Source organism: Amyelois transitella, chromosome 24 (genome assembly GCF_032362555.1).
Source record: "Amyelois transitella isolate CPQ chromosome 24, ilAmyTran1.1, whole genome shotgun sequence".
NCBI lineage: Eukaryota > Metazoa > Arthropoda > Insecta > Lepidoptera > Pyralidae > Amyelois > Amyelois transitella.
In genome coordinates this window covers 1,943,923-1,970,783 of record NC_083527.1, presented here as the reverse complement: position 1 = coordinate 1,970,783, position 26,861 = coordinate 1,943,923, and the positions used below count along the sequence as shown (strand labels likewise).

At 35.7% G+C, this 26,861-nt stretch overlaps 1 protein-coding gene across 16 annotated transcripts in view; it reads left to right on the top strand.

Annotated features, from left to right (window-relative positions):
- LOC106135826 (dystonin) overlaps positions 1-26,861 on the top strand; it is a 261,721-nt gene that overhangs the window by 85,484 nt on the left and 149,376 nt on the right. For 9 of the 16 annotated variants that reach the window (XR_009657367.1, XM_060951177.1, XM_060951175.1 and 6 more), the window contains exon 1: positions 22,003-22,107. Coding sequence is in view for 4 of the 16 variants with exons in the window: in XM_060951186.1 (XP_060807169.1) it covers positions 9,577-9,666; positions 11,423-11,593 (261 nt within the window). In the remaining 12 variants the exon portion in view is untranslated. Of the gene's footprint in view, positions 1-9,576; positions 9,667-11,422; positions 11,594-22,002; positions 22,108-26,861 lie in introns of those variants that run through there. The other 7 variants (XM_060951186.1, XM_060951190.1, XM_060951182.1 and 4 more) reach the window with 3 other exon arrangements.

Sequence of the window (26,861 nt, the reverse complement as noted above, 5' to 3'; positions counted from 1 at the left end):
ATCCCTTGCGGGGTAGACGGAGCGAACAGTCGTATAAGGAGTTAAAGTAAAGTAAAGAAAAATAAACTAGATTTCGTCCGAGGCTTTGCAAGCGTATGAAATCGTTTACCGTAAATCCCGTGGGTACAGTACATTTTTAAGGACCGCAAAGGAATCCTTATCCATTCCATACTAACCTCTAAGAAGTTTACCAGCCATTCAATTGAGTCTTTTTTTTACAATGTCCTCCCGTGGGAATTTCCAACATATAATTATTATTCGCATGTAATTTTTTTATATATTATCATTACTTCTAATTTTTTTCTGTGCCAAATATCATCAAAATCGGTCCGGATGTTTTTGGGTTTATTCTACTAATATTATAAATGCGAAAGTTTATAATATTAGTAGGATAAACCACCGATTACTATGTCATTTGGCTACTTTTTATCCCGTAGTTCCCGCGGGATTGATATAAATCCATGCGGACGAAGTCGCGGGCGTCCTCTAGTCTATACTTATAATAAATCTGTAGAGAGGTCAATTCTGTACATTGAATATATTTTCAAAATAACTATCAGGGGGTGATTAGTGATCGATACTGATGCCAAAAATGCAATCAGTAAAATTTTTGTCTGTCTGTCTGTCTGTCTGTCTGTCTGTCTGTATGTTCTTTATAGAAACAAAAACTACTTGACGGATTTTAACGAAACTTGGTACAGTTATTCTTTATACTCCTGAGCAGGTTATAGTATACTTTTCATTACGATACAATCAGAAGGAGCAGAGTAGTGAAAGGAAATGTTGGGAAAACGGGAGAAGTTACTTGATTTTTTAAGCTTCCGTCGCGTTTGCAGCCTTAATGCTTAAAGCTACAGCGAAACTATGTATTACGGAAATATTCTAAATAAAATTATTAAAAAAATATCCCAAGACAGCATAAGTCTCTCTGTTATGGTTGACTCACAATAACACGTGTAATGCCTAATAGCTTAGCAGTTCGGAGATTTCTGATTATATTTCTATACTCTGACGTTTATAATACCAATAACACTTACACTCATTCGTAATTCTTAAAAATTCATATAAATACCTATTCAATAAAAAAATAAACATCGAAATTGGTATAGAAACACCAAACTTATACATGAAATGAAATACGCTAACAAGCCATCGCGCGTAAATACTGAATTATTTTTGCGTAACGGTTGCCGCGCTCGACGCGTCTCGCGGCGGCAGGGTATAAAAGGGGCGAGAGGCGAGTGCAAGCTTCATGACCAAGGCAGCCAGGGGAAGACTTCACGCAGTTCTCTCCTCCAGCCTCCCCCTGAGGACGAAGCTCGGGATCTACCAAACGTACGTCAGATCCCGCCTCACGTACACGGCCCCGGCGTGGTACGCATACTGCTCTGAGACCAACAGGCGAAGACTCAGAAGCCCAAGAGAACCAAAGTCTCAGAGCAGTCGTCGGAGCCCCGCGCTACGTGAGGAACTCGACGATCCTCAGGGACCTGAAGTGGGAGAACCTAGATATTCGAGAGGGCAGACGCGTCATCACACAGTCACCTGCGCGGCATCGCGCCGCTCCACGCCCGCCCTCCGGGCCGTCGTGTAAAACCGCCCTCGCTGCCTTGCGGCAGACGTCGTCGACCAGTGACGGCGCCGCCGCCGATGGGAACTCCCAGTGTATGAAGACGCGAAGACCCAGGCCGCCACGGCCGCCCCATCGACCTGCCTACAGTCGTAGGCAGCGATGATGCCATTGAAGAGGGCCAAAAGCCCTCACCAATCTACTCCGACTCCCCTAAGGGAGTATGGGAAGACCCGACGACGGCAAGACAGTATTGCACAGGCGTTTCAACTTTATTTTCATTTCTTTTTCTTTTGTAAGTTGTAGGTACATATTTCTGGTTATAATTCTATAAAAATATTTTTTTTTAGTTTAAATTGGCACTTAGATTAATCTATACTAATATTATAAAACTAAAGAGTTTGTTTGTTTGTTTGAATGCGCTAATCTCAAGAACTACTGGTTCGAATTGAAAAAATCTTTTTGTGTTGAATAGACCATTTATCGAGGAAGGCTATATAACGTCTAGCTGTAACTATTAGGAGCGAAGAAGTAATAAAAAATGTGAAAAAAAATCAGGGAAGGAGCATCCTTGAGGGCTTCAATGATGCCCAAAATAGCTATTCCACGCGGACGAAGTCGCAGGCATAGCTAGTAAGTTATAAAGAGAAAAACAAAAATTTTAAAAATTCTTTTCTCTTTTTAATGTGACTATGAAAGTATTAATACTTTATTCCTCTCTTACATACCTATACATACATACATAAAATCACGCCTCTTTCCCGGAGGGGTAGGCAGAGACGAGAATTACGAAATAATATAATATACGACCTATTATTGCTTTTATTTCGCTCAATATGTATTTTTCCATCTACCTAGTCAATCGCCTTTCTACACAATAGGTGACATGAGCAGGGATTTACAAATATTATTAATTTCTATAGAAATGTTTATAGTAATTGTACATTACTGGCTACCGTAAGAATGCATTATCGAAGTTCCTGTGAATCACGGTTTAGTTATGTTTGAGTCATGCGAGATAAACTTAATTTTTATAAGCTTTACAAGCTTGAAAACTGATACGTATATGAACTTTGTATGATATTTTGTAAAGTTTATGCCGTGTGGTTCCCAGAACAAATACAAAAAATGAATACGACCACTCCATCTCTTTCCCATGGATGTCGTAAAATGCTACTAAGGAAGATGCTATAAACTTGAGATTCTTTTTTAGGCGATGGGCTAGCAACCTGTCACTATTTGAATCTCAATTCCATTATTAATCCAAATAGCTGAACGTGGCCATTTAGTCTTTTCAGGACTGTTGGCTCTGTCTACACCGCAAGGGATGTAGACGTGACCATATGTATGTATGTATGTTTATGACTTTGCTTCTTTCCTAGGGCTTATTTTACGTATGTAAAACTTACGTTTTGACGACCCCTGTGGCGCAGCGGTAGTACGCTTGTCTGTGACACCGGAGGTCCCGAGTTCGATTCCCGGCCAGTGCATGATGAGAATGATTTTTCTGATTGGCCTGGGTCTTGGATGTTTATCTTTATAAGTATTTTTAACCCAAGTCTCGAACTTACTTCTAACCCAATATGTGTAATTTGTCCTGTATATATTTATTTATTTATATATTTATTTTACGTACGTACATTATCTGCGGTTGTATGTTATATATGTACCACGGGCGAAGCCGTCGCGGGCCGCTAGTGCATTCATAAGTCTCATAGCAATTAACATACAGGCATTTAGCTATAATAATGTGGAGCCGCCCTATTTTCTTCAGAAACGTGTCATTTGATCCCATACCATATGAAGTTACAAGAAAATTCCGATCGTGATGACTCAATGACGTAACTCTGGTGGGCGATAAGATATATTTACGGCCATAGACCATATGTGGTAGGTTAAGTACCGTAAGAAGTTCGCCCACTGGGATTGGTTGCCCAATTTTGGGTAGTACGACATTATATCACATCGATGATAGATAGCATAATAATTTTGGGATATAAGTACCTATCAGATTTTTGGCAAAGTACTTTTCAAGTTGCTTAAAACGTAGTACACTTAATCAACTTTAAGGTTGTATGCTGGTCGGGTAGCGTAGAAAAAACATGGTATGAATTGTGGGAAAATGAATTATTTAGTCTCTGCCTAAAGAGCACGAGTATGGTTGCATGTCAAAAGACTGATTGGCCACGTACCTGTTTGGTTTAATTATAGAATTGAGATTCAAATAGTGACATGTTTCTAGCCCATCGCCTAAAAGTAAAATCCGAAGTTTATAAGCCCATCTCTTAGGTAGTCGCCTTTTACGACATCCATGGGGAAGACAAGGAGTGATCCTATTGTTTTTTTAATATAATACTATCTCTTTGTCTATTCTAGTCCATAAATAAAATAGTAACCGACTGATTTTTGTTCTTGGAAAATATTGGCAAAAATTCTTTAAGTATGGGAGTTCTGCTTATTACTGTCTTGTCTGTCTGTATGTTTATAATCGCATCAAGCGTAAATTATAGCTCCATTATGAATGCGGTTTTCTTAAAATGGGTTAGACTTGGTCCAACTTGAAAACTAGTATATAAATATTTTCCCCCAATGCTCCTGAAGTAAAAGTAAATAGCAAGTCTAATCGAATAACCACAGACATGCTAAGTGTCTATCCGTTTTTATATAACATAGTTTTATTCCGATATCTATAGTCTGACATAATCGACAGTTAAAATGGAACTGAATGCATCAGAGTCTTAACAGCCAACATTCCAAGAAAGCAGATGCATCATATCTCAGCCAGATTGCAGTATTAATTATATTCATTTATCATGTGAGTCCTTTCAAGAATCCTTTCAAGAACATTTGTTTTCAATTATGTCTTCGTAAGCAAATATGGCGAGACATTTGGTAAGCAAATATTCAGTGATACTTTGTTCACTCTGGTGTATCTAAGTACTTGGTTGACCGAGCTGTGCTCAGTGTATTTTGATAACTGTTACAAATGATGTCCAGAAAACCACAAAAAGTAAAACTATATACATTTCCCGACACTTTAGAATAGGACTACTCCATCTCTTTCCCATGGATGTCGTAAAGGCGACTAAGGGATAGGCTAATAAACTTGGGATTCTTCTTTTCGGCTATGCGCTAGCCACTATTTGTATCTCAATTCCATTATTAGCCAGACAGACGAACGTGGACTCTCAGTCTTTGTGAGACTATTGGCTCTGTCTAACCCTTAAGGGATAAAGACGTGGAATATATGTATGTAAATAAATTGTGTGTATCTTTCTCCTGACTCACTCGTTTATGATTCCTTTCAACAACCGTTTGTGTTCAATCGTATCCCTTTAAGCATTTGCAAGGCAAATGTTTATCTGTGGTATGTCTGACTCAGTCTTTAATTACTGAGTTAGCAGCCTTTGTTTCAGCTCTTTGTGCAAGCGCATTAAAGAAAGCGCTTATGTCTATTAAGTAACTTGTGTTTTCCCGTGTGGTTCCCGGCATCAATAGAAAAAAGAATAGGATTACTCCATCTCTTTCCCACGGATGTCGTAAAAGGCGACTAAGGGATAGGCTTATAAACTTGGGATTCTTCTTTTAGGCGACAGGCTAGCACCCTGTCACTATTTGAATATCAATTCTATAATTAAGCCAAACAGCTGAACGCGGCCTATCAGTCTTTTTGGGACTGTTGGCTCTGTCTACCTAGCACGGGATATGGACGTGATTATTTGTTTTGTGTGTGAGTAACTTAAACGCTCAGGAGGGATTTTGTATTGGTCGTTGCACAGATAATATACATACATACATACAATCGCGTCTTCATCCCTTACGGATTTCTTACGGGGTAGAGTCAACAGTTTTAATAAGACTGATAAGTCACATTCAACTTTATGGCTCAATAATGTGATTCTGATAGTGATAGATTGCCTTTTATAGAATAAATAGTAAGAAAAATACGTTACTTAAATAAATAGTACATATTTACATTAAAAAACAAAATAGTACTATTTTAGGTAGACAATCACGAACAAAAAATCGTGATGCGTGAAGTTGTAATTTTTTTATTAATAACTAGAGGCCGCCCGCGACTTCGTCCGCATGGAAACCCTATCAATCCCGCGGGAACTCTGGGATAAAAAGTAGCCTATGTGTTATTCTGGGTCTTCAGCTACCTACATACCAAATTTCATGGTAGTCGGCTCAGTAGTTTTTGCGTGAAAGAGTAACAAACATCCATACAAACTTTCGCCTTTATAATAGTAGTAGGACTAGCGACCCGCCCCGGCTTCGCACGGGTGCAAAATTATAAATGTTATTATACATAAAAACCTTCCTCTTGAATCACTCTACCTGTTACAAAAAACCGCATCAAATACCGTTGCGTAATTTTAAAGATTTAAGCATACAAACAAACAGACTAAAATAGCGACTTTGTTTTATACTATGTAGTGATTTGTTTTCGACTTGTGTATTCGTCTTTTCTATTACACAAACTTGTCGACAGATGGCGTTTATTTATTGAATTAATATCAAGTACGACCGTTGACATTGATGTTAACAATGTGGTTAGTTAACGTATCTATTTGGCATTTTTCTAAAGTTTCACGCATTTTATTGACCACTATATCTCTATCAACCTTCAGGTTATCGTCGACGAATCATGTTCTGAGTTTGCTCTTTAACTGTTACGAACTCCTTAGAGTGTCTGAACAAACATTTTGTAATTTAAAGAAGAAAAATAAGAAAGAATAAATGACTGTCTTTTTTGAGTCTTTGAGCGAAATTATTTTATTATTTTCAGCTTATTTCCTACACTAACAGCGAACCCTTTCTTGGCTCCCTTCAAAATATCTTTAGCGTTCCCTTAAGTAGTGTCGTTTTAATGACCTGTGCAAAAACAAAAAAACATTCGAGACCTCACCATATATGGTGTGAGTCAACTTAAAGATAACGTCATCAAGATGACCGAACGCCGTCATCCTGTTAACACGACTGATGACGCCGAAAGGTTCCGGATCTTACGTGTGACTGATGTGCAAAGATCTCTTCGTGATGATAATGATACGTCCACACGTCTATACTTACTAAAATTATGAAAAGAAAATATTCTTTTTTGTTGCTTTCTTTACATAGTTAAAACAATCAATTTATATATGTATTTTAAATATTACTACTCCAACATTCTATTTTAATTGTGACATCTCATTTTACATTTAGTTGTAGTTGTAATCCGCTTTTAAAAGGATATATCTTATGTATAGAATTTCTTATGTATTAAATATGAAATATATGTTAAGGGTGGTCCACCCTTAACATCTATTTTAACTAGAAATTACTTAAAAATTATTTATATGGCAAATCAACGTTTGCCGGGACAGCTAGTATATAAGTAGTAGTAGTAGTAGTACATATTAGTAGCTAAAGTACATATAGTATAACTCTGCTGCCCCCGTAGCATGACACGCGCGACTTTGTTTTAATGGGCGAAAAACTATCGCTGTCCCGTTTCACGACATAATAAAAACTGAAACAACGATAGATTTTCACGCGATAATAACGGCGTCGCGCGTGGCATGATACTGGGGGCAGGACAAAGGCTCGCACAATTTAACTTCAATCAAGACTTCTGTATTTTAAATTTATACTATTTATTTCATCTTATAGGTATAATGATGATTAAGAACCGTGTTTGTTTTCTGATCCAATTATTTATTGCCATTTTTCTATTGCTTACAATTTGGAATGCAGCATTGGAAATATCTCAAGGTTTGTTTTATGTATTGTCTACCCTACTTAAATGTAGGACCTCAATAACATTTATTATGGTCTAGCTACGTTGGTATTATCTATATAATTAAATTTGAATACTAAAATTAAATGATAGAAACTGCCATGTGCGTGAGATCTTATTTTAATCCATACCTGGTAACACTGGCTGTTGGAAAAATTTGTTACTTTTCTATCTTGATATATTTATTTATTTTAAGTATTATACGCGCTTTATTGAGTATAAAGGCGGCTTATATTGTATTCGTAAAGTAATTCTAATTTATTAACATGCGTGCATTATATAAATTATGTTAAATTAAGTGCTTACACACTATACGATATCTATCAAGCGTAATATATTACAATATTAAATATGCAAAGTGCAGTAGTCAACAGTTTATAAATTGAAATGAGAAACTGCACATTTTCCAAGATTATGCAATAATTTCCTAATTATTTTATCGTTCTAACAGATAAAGTCAAAGCAATTTGTTGAATTATCTGTGCTAGATTAAATTCCTGATTTCTCAATATTTTAATTACCAATTTTAAACATGGATGTTATTTAAGGAATTAAGGTATCCTTTATTATTTTGGATATTTAGAAAAATAAAATACGAAAGTAGGAAAGTGAACGCATCCTTAGATTTGAAATTGCCAAAGAAATAAAACAAATATCGCGGGAATTCCTTTAAATTAGGGTTGCCATGTCTTATATGGGAATTCCTACCAACTTTTCTCGATTGTTGCATTAGTTAAAATAATGAAATCAAAATAATGATTCCCAATATGAAGATTGTTTGAATCTCACCAGGTTTTAACGTATTTTATCCCAACGCTGCTCGGACAGACCTACACACGGTTACACGTATGTGAAATCGTGAACAACCAACCATGTTGTCCACCGCAACAAGTAAGTTTTAGATCAGGGTTGTTACGGATACAAAAAAAGAATTCGCCACTTTGTGGGCTTTTCACGAAGGTTGATCACGGGCTTTGATATGTAGGCCATAAACCTCGAAAGTGATAAATCCGCAATCACGTATTTTAATACTAATGTCCGTAACACCCCTGTTGTGAATGTTCAGTCAGCGTTTTGTTGTCGCTTTTAGGATTTTTCATAACAACATTCTCACTTGTTTTTGTCACCAGCGTTACGCTTTTTTTTTAATAACCGATTCTTAATTTGGTTAAGTTTATGCAACGTTTTGTTTCGTTTGATACTTCTTTCTCTTAGAAATGTTTTAAGACTACGAATAATTGTTTTTTTTTTTTGTAGTGTTTAGATATTTTTGGTATTAAAAGTATTTGTCATCGGTTTTGATTGAATGTGTTGAAAGCTTTAAATTTTTTTTTGCCATTAACTCATGGAAGTAATTTTGACAGGATGTTCGTGTCCTGTCGATTATTTTTATTTCCTCAATCGATTGTTTCAATTCGATTCGCTTTAATGAATGGCTTTGTTTTACGTATTGCCATTGATGTTGTCTTTTAGTAGAGTGTACTTGTATACTAAAATTGATAATATTTAACTAAAATGTATAAGTTATGGCAAATAAAAAAACACAATCAAATATCTACATATCTGATAATTTGTAGTTTTGCCTATGTAAGGAGAAATTTTAAAATCAAGTCCCTAAAACACAGTGCCCCCAAAGCAGGTGTAAATGGACAGAGGATCAATCTGCCCCCCAAAATTACCTTATACTTACCTCCACCATATCAGGTTTTTGGTGCAATGTTGGTAATGTTATAAAACTATCATCATTCTGCCGTTTGGTTCCCGGCACAAAACCACTCCATATCTGTACAATAGGTGTCGTATAAGGCGACTAAGGGTAAGGCTAATAAACTAAAGATTCTTCTTGTAGGCTTGCAACCTGTCACTTTTTGAATCTCAATTCCATTATAAAGCCATTCAGCTAAACGTGCCTGTTTATCTTCTAAAGACTTTTGGCTAAAAAACGGGGAAAATTAATCATCCTTGAGGGCTTTAATGATGCCCAAAATAACTATTCCACGCGGACGACTAGCTGCGCCCCGGGGCTTCGCTCCCGTGAGAATTTCGGGATAAAAACGACTCTATGTGTTATTCTAGGCTATATTCTACCCATGTACTAAATTTCATCAAAATCTGTCCAGTAGTTTTTGCGTGAAAGAGTAACGAACTCCGCAAGTACGCTGACGAAGTCGCGGGTACACAGCTAGTTTACAATAAATGTATTAATATATTTTCTTTTAAACAGGTGAACCGCCTCGTGAACGACCTATTTGAAGATCTTCGTGATGGCCTCAACCTCATATCGCTGTTGGAGGTGCTTTCTGGCGAACACCTCGTAAGTATACTTCTTCTTCTTTCTCTCTCTTCTTTTGCCTTCTTGGTGTCGTGGTTCCACGCACCTTAGAATAGGACCACTCTACGCTTTTGTGCCATCTCTGTCTGTTTTGTGCTGTTTTATTTATCTATCTCTATCTTCTGTGCCGTCTGGGCACCAATAAAAAGAAGAATAGGACAACTCCATCTTTTTCCCATGGATTTCGTAAAAGGCGACTAAGGGATAGGCTTATATTCTATATATATATATATATATGTATATATAAACTTGATATTCTTTTTTTAGGCGATGGACTAGCAACCTGTCACTTTTAGAATCTCAATGGCATCATTAGCCAAACAGTTAAACGCTGCCTCTCAGTCATGTCAATGCTGTTGGCTCTGTTTACCCCGTTTGGGATAGAGACGTGATTGTTATGTATCTTAAAGAGATTTAAGGCGGATAAAGTCGCAGGCAACAGCTGGTATTGAATATACGGGAACATTAGCATACTAAAAGCGATTATCGCTTTCCTAACACAGAATGAAGTTAAACAGTGATTAACACGCTATAAAGTGATTAAAAGTAGTAATTCTATCTTTTAACGGCTTAATTTTCAATTTGTTTAGGAAATATATGTATACATATATACACCTTTTCTTTCCCATGAATGTCGTAAAAGGCTACATTTAGGCGATGGGCTAGCAACCTGTCACTATTTGAATCTCAATCATGTTTATCATTATTTATTTATTCCATTTAAACGACATTTCCTTATTTGGATTCAAATAAAAAGGTCAATTAAAATAACTTAAACACGTACCTTAATTTTGTTCCGTATCATCAAAATAAATGGCCGATGAAATAATTTGTTTTTGATAGATTTTAATTATAGAATTTTAATTAATAATTTGACCATGAACTTATGGAGTGATGCGTAGATTTTTTTATTAATAATTTTTATTTAATATAATGTAATTTGTTTATTATGATTTTAATGTCTCTTATTTGATTAACTTGATCATCCCGACCGAACAATAAAATTATAAGTACGTACACTCAGAAAGGGGTGTCAACATTTTTGAGAACCATTTTTCATCAAAAACATAGGATTTCTCAAAATGGGCATTTCGCAAAACGAGCAACTCACAAAATGGGCACTTCTCTATGATATGATGATATACCCGATAATCCTAATTCAAATCGTGCAAAAGCGGCTATCTCATCAAATAACAATTCTTGTAAGACCTAACACTAGGTGAACTACATTGACCTAAATGCAACCGGTCAGGGCGGGGTAGACTGGCACACCTCCTGGTCTAAATAGATAATGGTAATAGGCACAGAGCAAGCAAGGGTAATCGCATTTGGGCGGTGCTTGCTCTGTGGTGCTGGGATCCGAATGACCATTGGGATTCATAAGATGAGAGATAGAGTGTTGCAATATGTACTTTATTTTGATGCCGTATCTTTATATCGAAACTAAGAAATTGCTACATCACTTCTCTCTGTCTATCCACAGTCGAGCGAGCGAGTCCGCATGCGTCTGTCTCCACATACTCTAAAATGTGAAGAAGGCACTCGAATTTTGTACTTTGCAATTGAGACATTTTGCTATATCTTCCGTCCCTATCTATCAACTACCGCACGAGCGAGACTGCACGCACTCCCGAATAATCTTAAACCTCATTCTAAAACGTGCAGATAATACCGGAATTTTGAATTTTTTGTGAAAGTTAGACATTTTGCTACATCACCCATCCCTGTCTATCCACAGCCGCGCGAGCGAGGCCGCATGCGTTTCCACATGCTCCAAAACGTGCAGATGGCGCTGGACTTCCTCCGGTACAAGAAAATCAAGCTGGTCAACATCAGAGCTGAAGATATCGTAGATGGCAACCCTAAACTCACCCTGGGTTTGATATGGACTATCATCTTACACTTCCAAGTAAGTGGGCATGTTTTTTTCTTTCATTTAAGATCAAAAGAAAAATATTTTATTTTTAAAAACAAAAAAAAAAAGTTTTCTATCGTCGTGAGGTTGTGTTTAACCATTAAATAATTGACTTAAATGTATTGGCCGTTAAAAATATTTACAAATCATTTTTATAACAACAAATAAGAGAATAAGGTGGGATCTCCTGTTAATTTCTAGAGAAGGAGCTGGCTATTATATCTAAAGCTATCGATAATCTTATATTTCGATACAGGTTTGTTATTTTATTATAGAATAAGCCATAACGAGAACTATTTCACAATTAAAAAGTCGCAGATTGTCTTAATTGGCCCATTTACCATACAACAGTCATTTACAGAAAAGGTTCTGTTTTAATAGTACCTAACAATAGTTTACATAAAAAACCTTTTACTCAAAACATTCGTGGCTCAATAATACGATGAAACACATTTAAGCATGCTACCGTGCACACTAAGTAATTGGATTGGCTTAAAATTAAACTAAGTCGACAAGTCAAGGCCAAAAAGATCAGTCCATTTTATAAGCATTATTGGTGTCCCAATAATACTTTTACAAAATCACCTAAGCCTCTATAATCTTCTTTCATTCTCTGATCATATTCTAGAGTATGTTTTCTTTGTCCCGTCTTTAAATCATTCATGCGAAAATTAAGTAATTAATAAATTAATAACAGTCCTTTATCGAACCACTTCATCCTGCACATACTCGTTCTTTTGTAAGATCTCCTTACGTGCTGAATACGGCTAGCAAAATTCGTGATTCAGGCACTAAATACCTAATTCAATGTCTTTTCTACATTTTAGTAGCCCTAGATGAAGGCAAGTCGTGTTAAGACGACGAAACAATGACTACCAAATTTTCAATATTAAATATTAAACATACATACATACCTCTACCATCATGCCTGTTTCCCATTGGGGTAGGCAGAGACTGCATTTCCATTTGCTTACGATCCCGACAGACCTCTCCCGCTTCCTTCACACTCATTACTCTTTTCATGCATATTCGACGATTACGGGTACTACCACCATCTCCTTTTTTCAGGACATTCGAAATTTGCTCCTTGAAAGTTCGACGAATAAAATATTCATATTTTAAGTAAATCTGCCCCTGTCACGTGGGACGTCGTTTTTATCACGCGAAAAACTGTAGCTGTTTCGCTTTTTATTATGGCGGAAAACGGGACAGCGATAGTTTTTCGCGCGAAAAAGATAGCGTTCGCGTACCTTAACTAAGGCTAGTAGCATGTCTATATCAAAACAAAGCCTACCAGGTAAACAAATTCGCAACATCAGTCCTAACTCACCATGACACACATATTGCGCATTCAGATCACTTTAAATTACGATACCTTTGATATCATCTGTAGAAATACCATATAAGGCAGTCTTTGATGTAATATGTTTTGTGGTAATAGTAAATAATTCTTCAGTTTCCTTATTAGTAAATGAAATGTGGCTTTCTAAAGTAAGGTACATATTTTCAATTGTAATTTTATATAGTTAGTTTCATGTTATTTCTGTGTTATAATGAGATACCTTTAAGAATTCAAGGTTTAATTTGTGTTATTTTCTTCAGTCCTATCAAGTATCTAGGATTAGATATTAGCTTATGTCACTTGTAGATAAAGAATTTCGGTGTATGTACTTTTGCAGTAGAATTCCTCGAAAATTGTTGGTACCACGAAGGACCATAATTTCAGTCATGTTAGGGGAATTACCAACAATTATGTCAAAGATATACTATCTTGTGTGTTGAGACTTGATAAAAATAATTTTACCTACACAAATATTTAAAAGTCACTCGTTGTCAAATCGAGTGCACAATTCGATTGCAATCTTGTCACGACTTGTCAAACGTCAAATTACATAACCTCAAAATGTCGCATGACATCAAAAGCTGTGCTTTCCCTTTCGCCGTTACGTCATCCTGATCCTAATATATCCGTCTCTTTTTAACTCATTCACAGGACACTTTCACTGAAAGGGACAGTGGATTTTTGAATGCACTTTTTGCGAGCCAATACTTTCGATTCGATTTAAGTAGATATGAGCGGATGTTAATATTTAACCTCAAATTCTTCATCGATATTTAACCTCATTGGTTTTTGTTAATGTGATTTATAATTGCTTGCCCCGGCAATCATAAGCTTCTTTATTATTATGAAATAAATACTTCTCCCTCCAGGCTTTTAGTCCCGTTTCCATAATCGCCATTCCAGAGACTAGCCGGGGTAAGCCTTTGACCATGGATCCTGGATTGGGTTAGTCAGGTTTTTACACGAAGCGACTCCCACCTGACCTCCGCAACCTTTGCAGGGGAGTTTAACCAGTATTGGATTATATGTTTGCCTGAATGTGCATCATATCCTCTCGTTATTTTCCCACACCGTTAAAGTATCGGTTAGTATTCAAACTAATCTACATAGCTTTTTACCAGGACGTCCTTAATTCGATCAAGGTATTTACGTCTAGGACTTTCCACTCCCACCGACGTTGTATGTTAATGAAAAGAAGAATCCCGAGTTAATAAGTCTATCCTATCCTATACTAAAATATATACATATTGTTTTAAACTAGCCAAATCACTCTGAGAAATCCTCAAAAGGCTACGGATTCCGTCATGATTCACCAAGATGTGTCATCCTGACCTGACGCAAGGCATTGTTCGCCAGTTCGACATAATCAATCATACTTTCGCTGGGTGATTTGAATATATTGTGCCAAGGTTCTTTAGCAGGATTATAGGATGTTTTAGGCCAGCTTTATATTATTGGCAACTTTGACTGAGAAATGCCACATGCAAGATGAAGCGGCCAGGGTACTCGTATGGTCCAGTGTAAAAATTAGCGCCATCTATTTTTAAACAGGATTATTAACAATTTCGCATGTGCTTTTTTTGTACGACTTTTCCAGTCCTTTTTATATTTAGTCCATGGTATAAACAATTAGTGGTGGACAACAAGCATGTCATATACATATATTTTCTCTCTCCATGTCTCTCTTAATTATTTCGTCTCGTAAAATTAGTATTTGTTTCTTTAGCAGCCGCTAACGACGGATAGAATGGGACCCTGTAGAGCCCGCATAAATTATAGATTGATCAATTTAAACTATATAGTAAAATATACTAGTTCTCCTGAAGGTTTTGTGAGCCTCTTTGCGAAATTTCATAAAAAAATATAATTTATTTTTGGGTTTATTCGTAACAATCAAACAACCAATCTTACTTACCTGTTTTTCATATTACAATAGAAATTTAAATAAGTACCTAGATTTATAGATTTTTCCAAAAGCGTAAAATCATTTCGTCACTTACGTCATAATACCTAAAATGGCATTTTTCCTGTTGGCATACTAAACGGTATAAAAATATCAAGATCACAATTGTCACAACGCCATAAAAGGAGAAGCTATGTGGCATTACAGTAATCCTGTATTTGCGTACGATCGCGTTCATATCTGCAGTCATAGTTTTAAAATTCTTACGGGTTAAAATAGCGTGCACTGTGGTTCCAGTAGATACACACACACATGCATATTTAAAAAGAATAAATATTCCATCAAATGAATACGGTCTTTAATACCAATGATTACTAAGTAAAACAGTTTATTATTCTATGACATATAACAAAACAAAACAGAAAGAGACGGTAATCAACGATGGCCGAACTGGGCCCGATAATTGTCGATCGAGATATCGTCGTCTCTCATTATTTGCATAAGATTTGCCTATAGAGGGAAGCCTGCGACTGCCAGACTTATGTCAATTCGATAAGGTTGAAAGTTTGTCTGCACACGTCCCTAACATAGGTAGTGGTTCCTTTGAAAGTTAGTGGGTAGCAATTTTATTACTTCGTGTGAGCAAGTGAGATCTAAGATATATTAGATAATCTCGCTTGCTCACACTCGCTTGTTCTAGTTACTAGCGTTACTTGGATTCCGAAGTTATTCAAGGATTTTTTTTGTCTATTTAAAAAAAATTGTGTTACTGACAATTTTTAATGTTTCAAGGTGCCATTTGAACTAAGTAACTGACTGACTAACTAACTAACTGATATCTAAGAATTACAATACCCGTGTCTTCAAACACGGAAATCAGCAAGAAATATTAAACAAGAGGGATCAAAATAAAACATTCAATAATTAAAATTAGTAAATTTTATTGAAACAGTTTACCTATAGTTTTGTTTACATATCGATGATTATATAAAGCTACACATACAGCATATTACACTAATTATATCATCTACTTATCTTCTGTTATTAAGGTTACAGCTTAATTATTCGTTTTCATAAAGAAAAGATATTGAAGCTGTCCTTAAAATACTATCTAAGTAATTAGTGGTTTTAATATAAACTGGCAGAACCTTTCACGCACTATATGGACTCGATGCACAGGGCAGTTGTCTTGCACAAATGATATTGTTGGCATATCATCAATCGGATAAATACACCGCACAGTTGGTAACATGGTTTCTTCCAGCACTTGCACATAATGAGCAGCTGTAGCGCGTCCTGCTATCCACACCTGTTCCCCAGGTCCAGCAGCACTCATCCAGCCCCACATATTTACAGATATGCGTCCAGACTCCATCTTTGGCCCAATATTTTTTCTTCATACCGAGTTGCATTTCTTCGCCATAAATGAAGCCTACCGTGTTGCGATGACGTAAACGAACTTTTCGTCCGTAAATATTGCTTTTTTCCAGTCAAAATCCAAATACTGCCGAGCAAATTCTAAATGTTTTTGCTTATTTATTTCGGATAAATACGGCTTTCTTGCTGGCTGTCTGTGGTGTAGTCCCTCACGGTGCAATCTCGACGAACAGTAACCACTGATGTGTCGAACTGTTCCGCAAATGTTCTGGTCGGTATGAAGCCATAATTTTCGTACTGATCCACCATGGATCTCCGCTGTGTGGCATGTCGCTGTGTTGATTAGCGGACGACGGCCGCTGCGCGGCGACTTTTACTTACACTACCCTCTTCTTGATGGCGCGTTACCCAACGCTTTACCGCTTGTTGTTTATTGTGTTATTTGTGTGAATGTGTGAGTGACAGCGGTGAGTGCAAGCTATAAAGTTTTGCGAACTATGACTGCAATTATGAACGCGACCGTACATGCCAGACCAAACATAGTAAGTGTGCCACGGTGGCTGGTTACCCGCCCACGCGATTATAGACTATAGATCAAGTTTTTTTTTTAAATTGACAATGACCTGTTTTTATTTTTTTTAAGTAGACACTGATATGTGTATTTTTTTTTGAGTGGACGAAGTAGTTTGCATTTGTTTACTTTTTTTTTAATTAAATAAACTAATAATCACGTAGGCATCAGCTGGACTTTCGGATATTCACACGGGAATGAAGTTCGGAACAAAAGTTAGTTAAAAATAAAATGCATACCGTATCTTAAACTTCCGTCCAGATAGAATTAAATATTGAAGAAGAATAATCATTTTGACGTGAGACTAAGAAATAAGCAGCTCGTTTAAATCTTTACTAGTACATTACATACATACGTTTAGAATTTTACCATTGTTTTACGAAACGTAAATATTGTTTTATTATTGTAAATCCCTGTAAAAAAATGTTTCAGTTTCTTCCTTTAAACAATAGGAAAGTTAGTTAGTTCAAACACTGACAAAATTAAAATTCTAAATACAGTCAAAGACTTGTCAGATAAGGTCATGGTGTCTAGGTGGCGTTAAAATAATCAGCAATGTTTATTCATTTGTCCTTATTCCATAATTCTATGTTTAATGCAATTGCAGTGTGCGAAAGAGATGTGAAGTTTTCTATCGCATTCTGAATTTACATATTATACATAAAAAAAAAAATACAATTATACAATACAATTTACATACATACATGCAATTACGTCTTTATCCCTGACGGGGTTGACAGAGACTGGTCTAGAAATGCCACATTCAGGTGAATGGCCTAGTGATGGAATTGAGATTCAAATTGTGACATAGGCACTTCCTAGGGGTAGGCAGAGACTATATCTATTTACTTGCCCTGACTTTTTTTTTATTTTTAATTCTAGGGTACTATTAGTACTTTCTTTTTAAGGTCTAGTGTATACTTGCAGCTTATTTTTTGCCATACTGTGTTCATAGCACTATACCAAGATATTGACCATAACAAGCGAATTCCCTAGAACCCGGAACAGTATAACCTCCGCGGAGGCTGCGCGTGCGACGAACAGTTACGCAGGTCGGGGGTCGACGACCGTCCGCCATTGTGGTCGGCTGCACGCGTGTTTGTTTTTAATTTATGATTTTTTTTCTAATTTATTTTCGGCCAGTTAACACAGGAAAATTTCAATAAAATCGGAATTTCCAAACGTTCTAATCTGAAATGACAATTACTTAATTTGAAAAGAAAATGCGGTCTTAACATTGGTTGGTACGGTACGGTACACTCTTTCCTATGTTATATATTAACAAATTGAAAAGGTGTGATAGCTGCAAATTAAGAACTTCTTTGAACGCAATGGCTTCCAATTAACGCCTATAAATCTGTTAATCACAGGGAAAGGTGTGGAAAACCGGAAAACACCGCATTATTCTGGATAAGATCTAGTCCAATCCAGACGAATAAATCAAGGCTTTCTTATTTGATTGAAGTAGGTAGGTTAGGTTAGTTAGGGAACAAAATAAATACTAATACGTAGAAAAAAAAAGTCATTTATGATCCAATCTAAACTCATTTCGTTAGTGTTAAAATACGATTTTATGTGACATTCGGAATAATAACTTCCAAGTAAATTTATTTAAGAAAATACAAATATGTACTGAAAACCATTTTAAACTACTAGCGCCATCTATGTTTTGCGCGGGGAATTAAAACTTATGTTGTACGCCTCCTTTATTTGAATCCAATTGATGATAATTACTGTTGAATACGTATGTCAATATCAAGTATAAGTGGGTATATAACACATAGATAAGTACTTCTATCAATTTTTTTATGAGTTTATTATTTGACAGACATTTTTTGCGCAGCGGCTTTTGGTGATGGACTCGTAAATAAAATTGAGAATTCAAACATTAATAAATAAATGCATACTTCCAATTACATATTGTCAGAATGACGATTAATAAAATTGACTCCCTAATCCATTTATAATATAACTGAAAAGGGATAGTATTAATAAATAGATAAAATTAAAGGCGACCTTATCATTAAAAATGATAATTTTCAGATTCAGAACCTTGAATTTCCTGAAAAAAATAATAACAATATGGTGACTTTGTCAATACAGTCAATGACTTTCCAGTTTCGAATTTTGCTTTTTAATTATGAATCAAAACAAATGTTCTTTTGTCATTGAGAAACGGCGCCTCCACTGTACTTAAATGGCAGGTACCAGGGCTTCATGATGACGTCAGAGATTAATATTGAAATATTTCACGCCGTAGGGTCTGATGTAGGTCGCCGCCAAGGTCGCAGGCCAGATGGTAGCGCCTACACGCCGCCCTCGCACCCTCTTGTGAAACACTTTTAGGTTTTTATGCTATCCTGGTACCTCAACTTTCCTTTCCCACTTAGCGAAACTTCATACATAGTCTAGCTTTGATTTCGTTGCAACTTCTTACGCGTTAAGCGTTATGCTCGGCAGATAGATCATCAAAGACATGTGTGTATTGATGAATGAGTGCCGTGTGGTTTTTGGCATTTTAGAATGGAACCACTACATATCTTTCCCATGAATGTCTTAAAAGGCGAAGGGGTAGGCTTATAAACTTGAGATTTCTCTTGTAGGCTGATAAATGGGTTGTTGATGGTCTAGCAACCTGTCACTATTTGAATCAGCAATACAGCTAAACGAGGCCTTTCAGTCTTTTCGATACTGGCTCTGTCTACCCTGCAAGGGATATAGACGTATTTTTTAAGCTATCTGATTCAAGTTAAGAACATCTTCATTATATTTTGATCAAATCAAATATCTTACTCTAACGTGTACATGAACTAATTCTGAAACTGATTATATTTTTTGTGTCCGTTTTTCTTGACTAGGCTAGCTCGTACCATATAGTGATTGATTCGATTGTTAGCTCTAAGAATTCTAGCCTCGTCATCCAAAATCTATTAAAATGTTCATATAAATAGCCATTTCTAACTAGACTTGAGATCTCTATCCGATATTGCGTCAAGTTGCATTCTATTTACTTCAAATACTACGTCAATCGGTGTTGTTAAGCAATTAGCATACAATATGGCGGATTATGTGACCACAGATTATCTCTCTGGTTGAAAACGTTTTTATGACAGCATTTGCAGAAAATTACAGTAGCGTTTATTTGTTTGTTTATTATATCTTTATTGCATAGCAATTTACAGTTACAAGAACATGATTATTTTTTGCAATAGCAATTGAGATTTTTATACATTTGACACTTCCATGCCTACATGTAGACTGAAAGAAATATTGAGTGATTTATAAGCTAAAGCTGATAAGTAAATAATAAAATTAATAATGATAATGTTAAATTCCTATTTCAGTTTAATGATAAGTTGCAATTATGATGGTGTACCACAAAATTTGATTAACAGAGGTTTGATTGCATATTGTGTTTTGGTTTTATCGTTATATATCGTAATAACACTGAAACCTTATTTAACAGCATTGCTATAAATGTCTAACTATGAAGTATCGAGGACTGAGGCAATAAACTTAAATTATTAGCATAAACACGACACGAAGAGATCGTGAGCATTTTGGTTTTACGATGTCCATTTCAAGTTACACGTTTGATATTGTGTCATCCATGGCATTTATGACGAATAGGTTAAGAATTATATTGTTATTGCTCTTAGTATGTACTTGTAAAACTTAACCGAGTTAGTATATAAGCATCGGATTAATAATTCTGTGCTACAAGATGGATATTCGAAATATTGGTAGATCCGAAAAATCTGTCATTAAAAACAGATCTTTGGATATGATAAAAAAAAAGAAAATAGCTAAATTGGATAATGTGTCCAATAAGCTATGATTATTATTAAATAATATATGTTATATGACCATATAGTATCGGTCGTATTAATTTTGTATACTTTGAGGTAAGATAAAATATTATTGAGTTCTAAAATAATGTGATTTATTTGTATGCACATGCAAACATCTGGCAGACCATTATGGTAAGTTGTCAGAGTTATAACGCGCCATTGCTTGCTTAAAGCTTAAATAAAAACCTAGATGGCGCTGCGCGTATGGTTCGTGTCGAAAGGTTGCGAAAATGCCGCTTTGCTTCGCTTGGCGGATAATAGATGGCGTTACTATATCGAATATTTATGTGAAAGAAAGATTTAAATAATTAATGAACAACCACTCAACGGCCTAATAAGATTCAAGGGTATAAAAAAAAGGTAGTCTCCAGACAAATATTAAAAAAGAAAATACTTTGTTAATGATTTTAAAACTATGCTAGCAAATATTTTAAAAAACCTTTATATGTTTATGTATATCTAACTTTATAATTTTGTTGAGGGATTGACGGTTAATAGCCCCAGGGCGAGGACATTCAATGTCAACTTAATGAAAAACTTAAAAATAATTATTATTTACAGGTATAATATTGAAGAAAAATATATTACAAATTGTACAATCCACGTATGGGTTTCCACTACCAATGTTGTTTAGTAAAATATTTTTAGATTATTATCTGATCTAATTACTGATGTTAATTAATTTGCATATGGACAGGAAAACAGTGGCCAGGTGGGTGCATATCGCCCCCGCGGATTTGGATAGATTCGATATGATAACTATTTTTTGTGTGGGTTAAATCTCTGCTTCCGATTGGTGGTTCGAATAACGTTTCAATGTCGACTATATGTTATGTATTGTATATGTTGTATTGTTAAAATAATTACACTACTCTAAAAAACGCCTTCAGCCCCCGCAGTATGGCACGCGCGACGCCGTTTTTATCGCGCGAACAATTGTCGCTATTCCGTCTAAAAACGAAAGTATTTTGATCACGACCGCTTAAAATTTCAGGACATACTTATAAATGAATGACAGGATATAACACCATATCAATGTTTAAAAACTTAATCTTGGAGAGTTTCATCGAAGTGAATTACCTGTTTTCCCATATTTTAATTAAGAGTGCTTACTTTTTGTTTGCAATCCGCCCGTAAACAAACCAAAGATAAAACTCAATTGTAATGTCTGTAAAACAAAACTGTCTGTGGTATTTTTGTGAAAGTGATCACTTGAATCTCACATTGAGATTAACTTCTAACTTAATTAATTGTGAATAATTATTATCCCACGTACAAAAACATACTTTTCAATGCTCCGTCATGGGCAGTTTGACAGTTGTGCCATGTTGCGCGCGCATACAGTCACCTGTACGCGCTCGTAGAAGCAGCACGCCGCCCGCGCATTTCAATTTCAAAAATCGAACAACGAACTCGAATATAATACGACTAATACACTAACAGTGATTTTTTTTAAATTGAGTGGTGTGTATTGTGCCAGTGTTGTGTTATTTTACCGATTCGACGCGTTCTTTTTTTTAATATTAAGGCGCCGGCGACATTAACGGTCCTATTAACATTGTTTAGCGGGAATCAAAGTTAAGGATTGCTCGAATCGTTAATTGTAGCTAATTTTTAACGTGAACAGATGGGCTTTGTTGGCCGAAATGTTTAAGGTTAAACAGTATAAAACTAAAAAAGGTTAGCGGAACGGTTAAGAGTTGTTTCACGTCGCAGGATATCCTTAAACGCCGGTTCATTGTTTAAATGCGATTAGTTTTACAACAAACTCATGTAAAGTTTTATTTTTCTTTGAAGTCTGGATTGGTTATCGAGTATCCCTAGGCTATTTAGAACATCAAAGTGCATAAAATACATTAACGAATCGCATTTAAAATTCCACATTAGAAATATAGTAATCTATCATACATAAAGCATATGTAATTAAAGAAGACATTATTAGGCTAAAATTGTTTTAGTACTTGTTAAACCAAGGCTTTGTTAACTAGATAAGAAACTGTTACGAACCTTTACTTACTTATTGGATAATTACAAGAAACCATTGAATGATGAGAGTAATAAAATTATCTACTGAAAAAATATGCCAAAATATTCACATAAAAATAAAAAGAAAAATGTAAACTAAGTAAAATTTATTTTGGTTTAGTGAACATGAAAATCAAAAATAAAATGTTAGCGAATCTGTTCTACTTTTAAAACAGACAATGCATTAAAAATAAAAAGAAAAAACATAAACAAAGTTTAAATTTGTTCTATTTTTAAAACAGACCATTCGGCTTGACCGTCTGTCACGCTCAGTATACCACCTGACCCTATAGTACCGGTTAATTTCCGCATGAATGACCGTTTATGGTCATCGGGATATCCGATTTAGGGCTGTCACAACCGGTACTCCAAAATGATTGACAGACAAAATGTAACATAATATATTTCTTGTATTTCCCTTGCGCAATATAGGGAATTTCATTGATACGTTCCGTTATCATAATATTTCCCTAAGAATGGTTTTACTTAGATTTTTTTATTTATTATTTATTTACTTTCGTATTTTCAATTAAATACAGGAATATTATGTCTTTATCATTTACGGGTAAATTAAATAATTGAAGATATTAATAAAAAGCTTTAATTTAACGTAGTTGCGTCTTAACAACTTTGCTGAAGAAAAGACATCAACGACAGTATTTAACTGGTTTTTTTATAAATACTGCCTTTTCTTCCACTTTTAGTTTTGTGGGTTTAGTGGTTTTTTTTTATAATATGGGTGAGTTGATATTTTGTAGAAGTCTGTCAAGGGAATGGACTCTAGTGCAGTTGTAATAAATGCAGCTTTCTTTTAAATACTAGATTTATATAAGTAAAGACTTATAAACTTGGGATTCTTCATTAAGGCGATGGGCTACCGACCTGTCACTATTTGTCAATAAGCCAAATAGCTGAACGTGGCCTTTCAGCTTTTCAAGACTGTTGGCTCTGTCTACTCCGCAAGGGAGTTTGATATGGTTATATGTATGTATGTACTTGCTTATAGCCGTAGCTCCGACCATGGAAAATAAAAAAAATATTTTGATTTTTTTTTAATCTTCCTTAAGAATTTCGGAACATCCTCGTAACAACTATTTCAATCCACGATTCAGGTAGTAATAGTATTTAGATAGATCACTACCAGACTATCATGGACACCGAATTAATACAGTCAACAGCACATCAACCTACCTAAACTAACTGAAAAATCGCCTTTAATACCTCGTATACAGGGTAACTCGATCTGTGGTTCACAATACTGATGTGTTTTTCTTATAACTCCAAAGTAACAAATACAAAATCAAAGCTATTAAAAGTGAACCGGCAATTATCATCACCTTATAAGTGAAGCAAGGTTGTTCGTGGGCGCCCACCATTGAGACGACCACGCAAGTAACCTCACCCACACCGCTGAGGAATGTGTTGTTAAAAAAAATATGAATGAATGAATGAATACTATTTGTCAATATGCCGTGTATAACCAAATAGATATCGTCCTCTATATCTCTCCTACTATATATATCATCTGTATCAGGAATGGCGTAAAAGGCGACTAAGGGATAGGCTTATAAAATTGCGATCCTTTTTTTTAGACTATGGGCTAGCAACCTGTCACTATTTGGATCTCAATTCCATCATTAAGCCGAGCAGCTGAACGTGGCCATTCAGTCTTTTCGGGACTATTGGCTCTGTCTACCCCGTAAGGGATATGGACGTGACTATATGTATGTATGTAATTTACAAACTACATACAATACAATATACGTCTATATCCCTTGCGGGGTAGACAGAGCCAACAGTCTTGCAAAGACTGACAGGCCACGTTCAGCTATTTGGCTTTAAGATAGAATTGAGATTCAAATAGTGACAGGTTGCTAGCCCATCGCCTTAAAAGAATCCCAAGTTTGTAAGCCTATCCCTTAGTCGCCTTTTACGACATCCATGGGAAAGAGATGGAGTTGTCCTATTCTTTTTTGTATTGGTGCCGGGAACCACACGGCAAAATCATATACAAACTTTGAATCGTAATTTAGTTCTTCGAGATGATTATAGCAATTTAAAAAAATGTATATGTCGATAAAATTGTATCGTCAATTCTATTATTAGGTCTGTTCTATTTATTTGGATTAATTTATTACATCTTTATAATAATTAAGTTGCCAATAAAACAATGTTTTAAATCATTTAATCCATTAAAATGATTTATTAATATTGTTTACTTTAATGTGGGTGTTTAGATTACCGAAGTAACCGTGGCCTTTAGATTGTCAGCCTACGGTGCGCAGGCGGCGAAATATGAGGAAAACTACGGTACCTATCAGCTGTTTTTAACCCTTATCAAAAATGTAGGGTGTTGGAATATAAATTTTGTTCTAAGTCCTGTTCCTTTGGCGTATATTTAAAGTTATATACCTAAAAAGATAAACAGTTTCACGGCGAGTTAAATTATGAGTCGTTTTTTTGACTGACCCTAGAACCCGTAAGTTATACTATTGGAAAAACCTTAACCTCTGTCTACCCCTCTGTCAAATAGGCGTGATTTATGTGTATATGCACTGCACTTAAAATCTTATCAATTCAATTCAATTTTTTTTTATTCATTATTATGGCACATTTTTTACAGCACTTAATAATTGTCATATCTTTTGGCTTCGCAACATTAGTTAACGTCGAATTACTTAAAACTAAGTTTAGTGCCGCTTCCAAACGTCAGTGCAGAAAAACCGACAACAAACAACTTATGGAGTCATTCCCAATTAGGTACTACTACTGATCTTACGTTAAATATATCACGTCTTTATCCATCACGGAGTAGACAGAGCTGATAGTCTCGGAAAAAACTGAACGTACAAGTCTTGAAAACGAGAAAGATCTAATTGGAAAACGCATTCCAAATGTAGCGAACATGAGTACAATACCGAATCTTACGCAAGATTTTGAGCCGAGGTGAGGCCTTCTTAGGCATAAACAAACGCAATTAACACATTCGAGCCACTGCCTAGCTAGAGATTCACAAGACTCCGTCCCTTTTCGCATTTCAACATAGATTTATGACGGCCTCTGTGGCGCAGCGGTAGTACGCTTGTCTGTGACATCGGAGGTCCTGGGTTCGAATCCCGGCCAGCGCATGAGGAGAAAAGAGCTTTTTCTGATTGGCCTAGGGTCTTGGATGTTTATGTATATAAGTATTTATTATAAAATACAGTATCGATGAGTTAGTATCTAATAACACAAGTCTCATCTTCGCTCAGAGAAATTTCTTTTCATTAATAATTATTAAACTTTAGGGTTATGTAGAGCTTGCTTGACAAGGTTGATACCTAATAGATGAAGCAACAGTATATAGTAATCGTAGAAGTGGAAAAATATAACGCGTCCTTACCGATCCAGGTAGAGGTGTGATTATACTTTTGTATATTTCAACAAGAATCTAATTTTGTTGTCAGGCCATTGTATGAAAGTTAATCGGTATCCTTGGGCTATCTCCAAAAGTATTGCTCTAGCATCATCATCTAGAACTGATCATATACTTTCTTTAGCGTCAAGTAGATATAGTAAAGTATATTTGATTTAATTTTATTCGCTGCGCATACGCAATAACTACTACACTCGTTATTACACATGTACGACCCTTTTCCTAGTTTTATATCGTACCAGTTATTTAGAAAAAAAAGGTTTTACTAAATTTGCGACATAGATCCCTTGGAAGTACTTTGTCTCGTTTGCATACCACTCGTATGTTTTACATCACAATGCATTCATTTGTATCAACGTCACCCACGTAATAAACTTGATCTTGTATTAAGTGAGCGTCATCTAGTAGGCATATTGTTTACTCAAGCATTTCGGTCAAGGTTAACTACATTATGTTTACGACTATATTGCATTTCTTTTGTACTATCCCATTCATCTGTTTTCCTTTCATACTCACGGTCTTTCTCATTAATAGTACAAGCTGGTACAATTTCTTTAGATTTTATAACTGATTATCGAAGTTCTTTAAAAGGATCCGAGCATATTGTGCCGACGGCCGGAAGGGTCTGACCATAAGTATCGCCCGCACGCACCATTTTAGGCGCCAAGAACGCACCTAATCCTTCGCATACTTAACATATCTGCTACTTCGGTGACGAAAAACTAATTCACTTTCGAAACTCTTGTGATAATTTCTCACACATTGTCTATTATTCAAA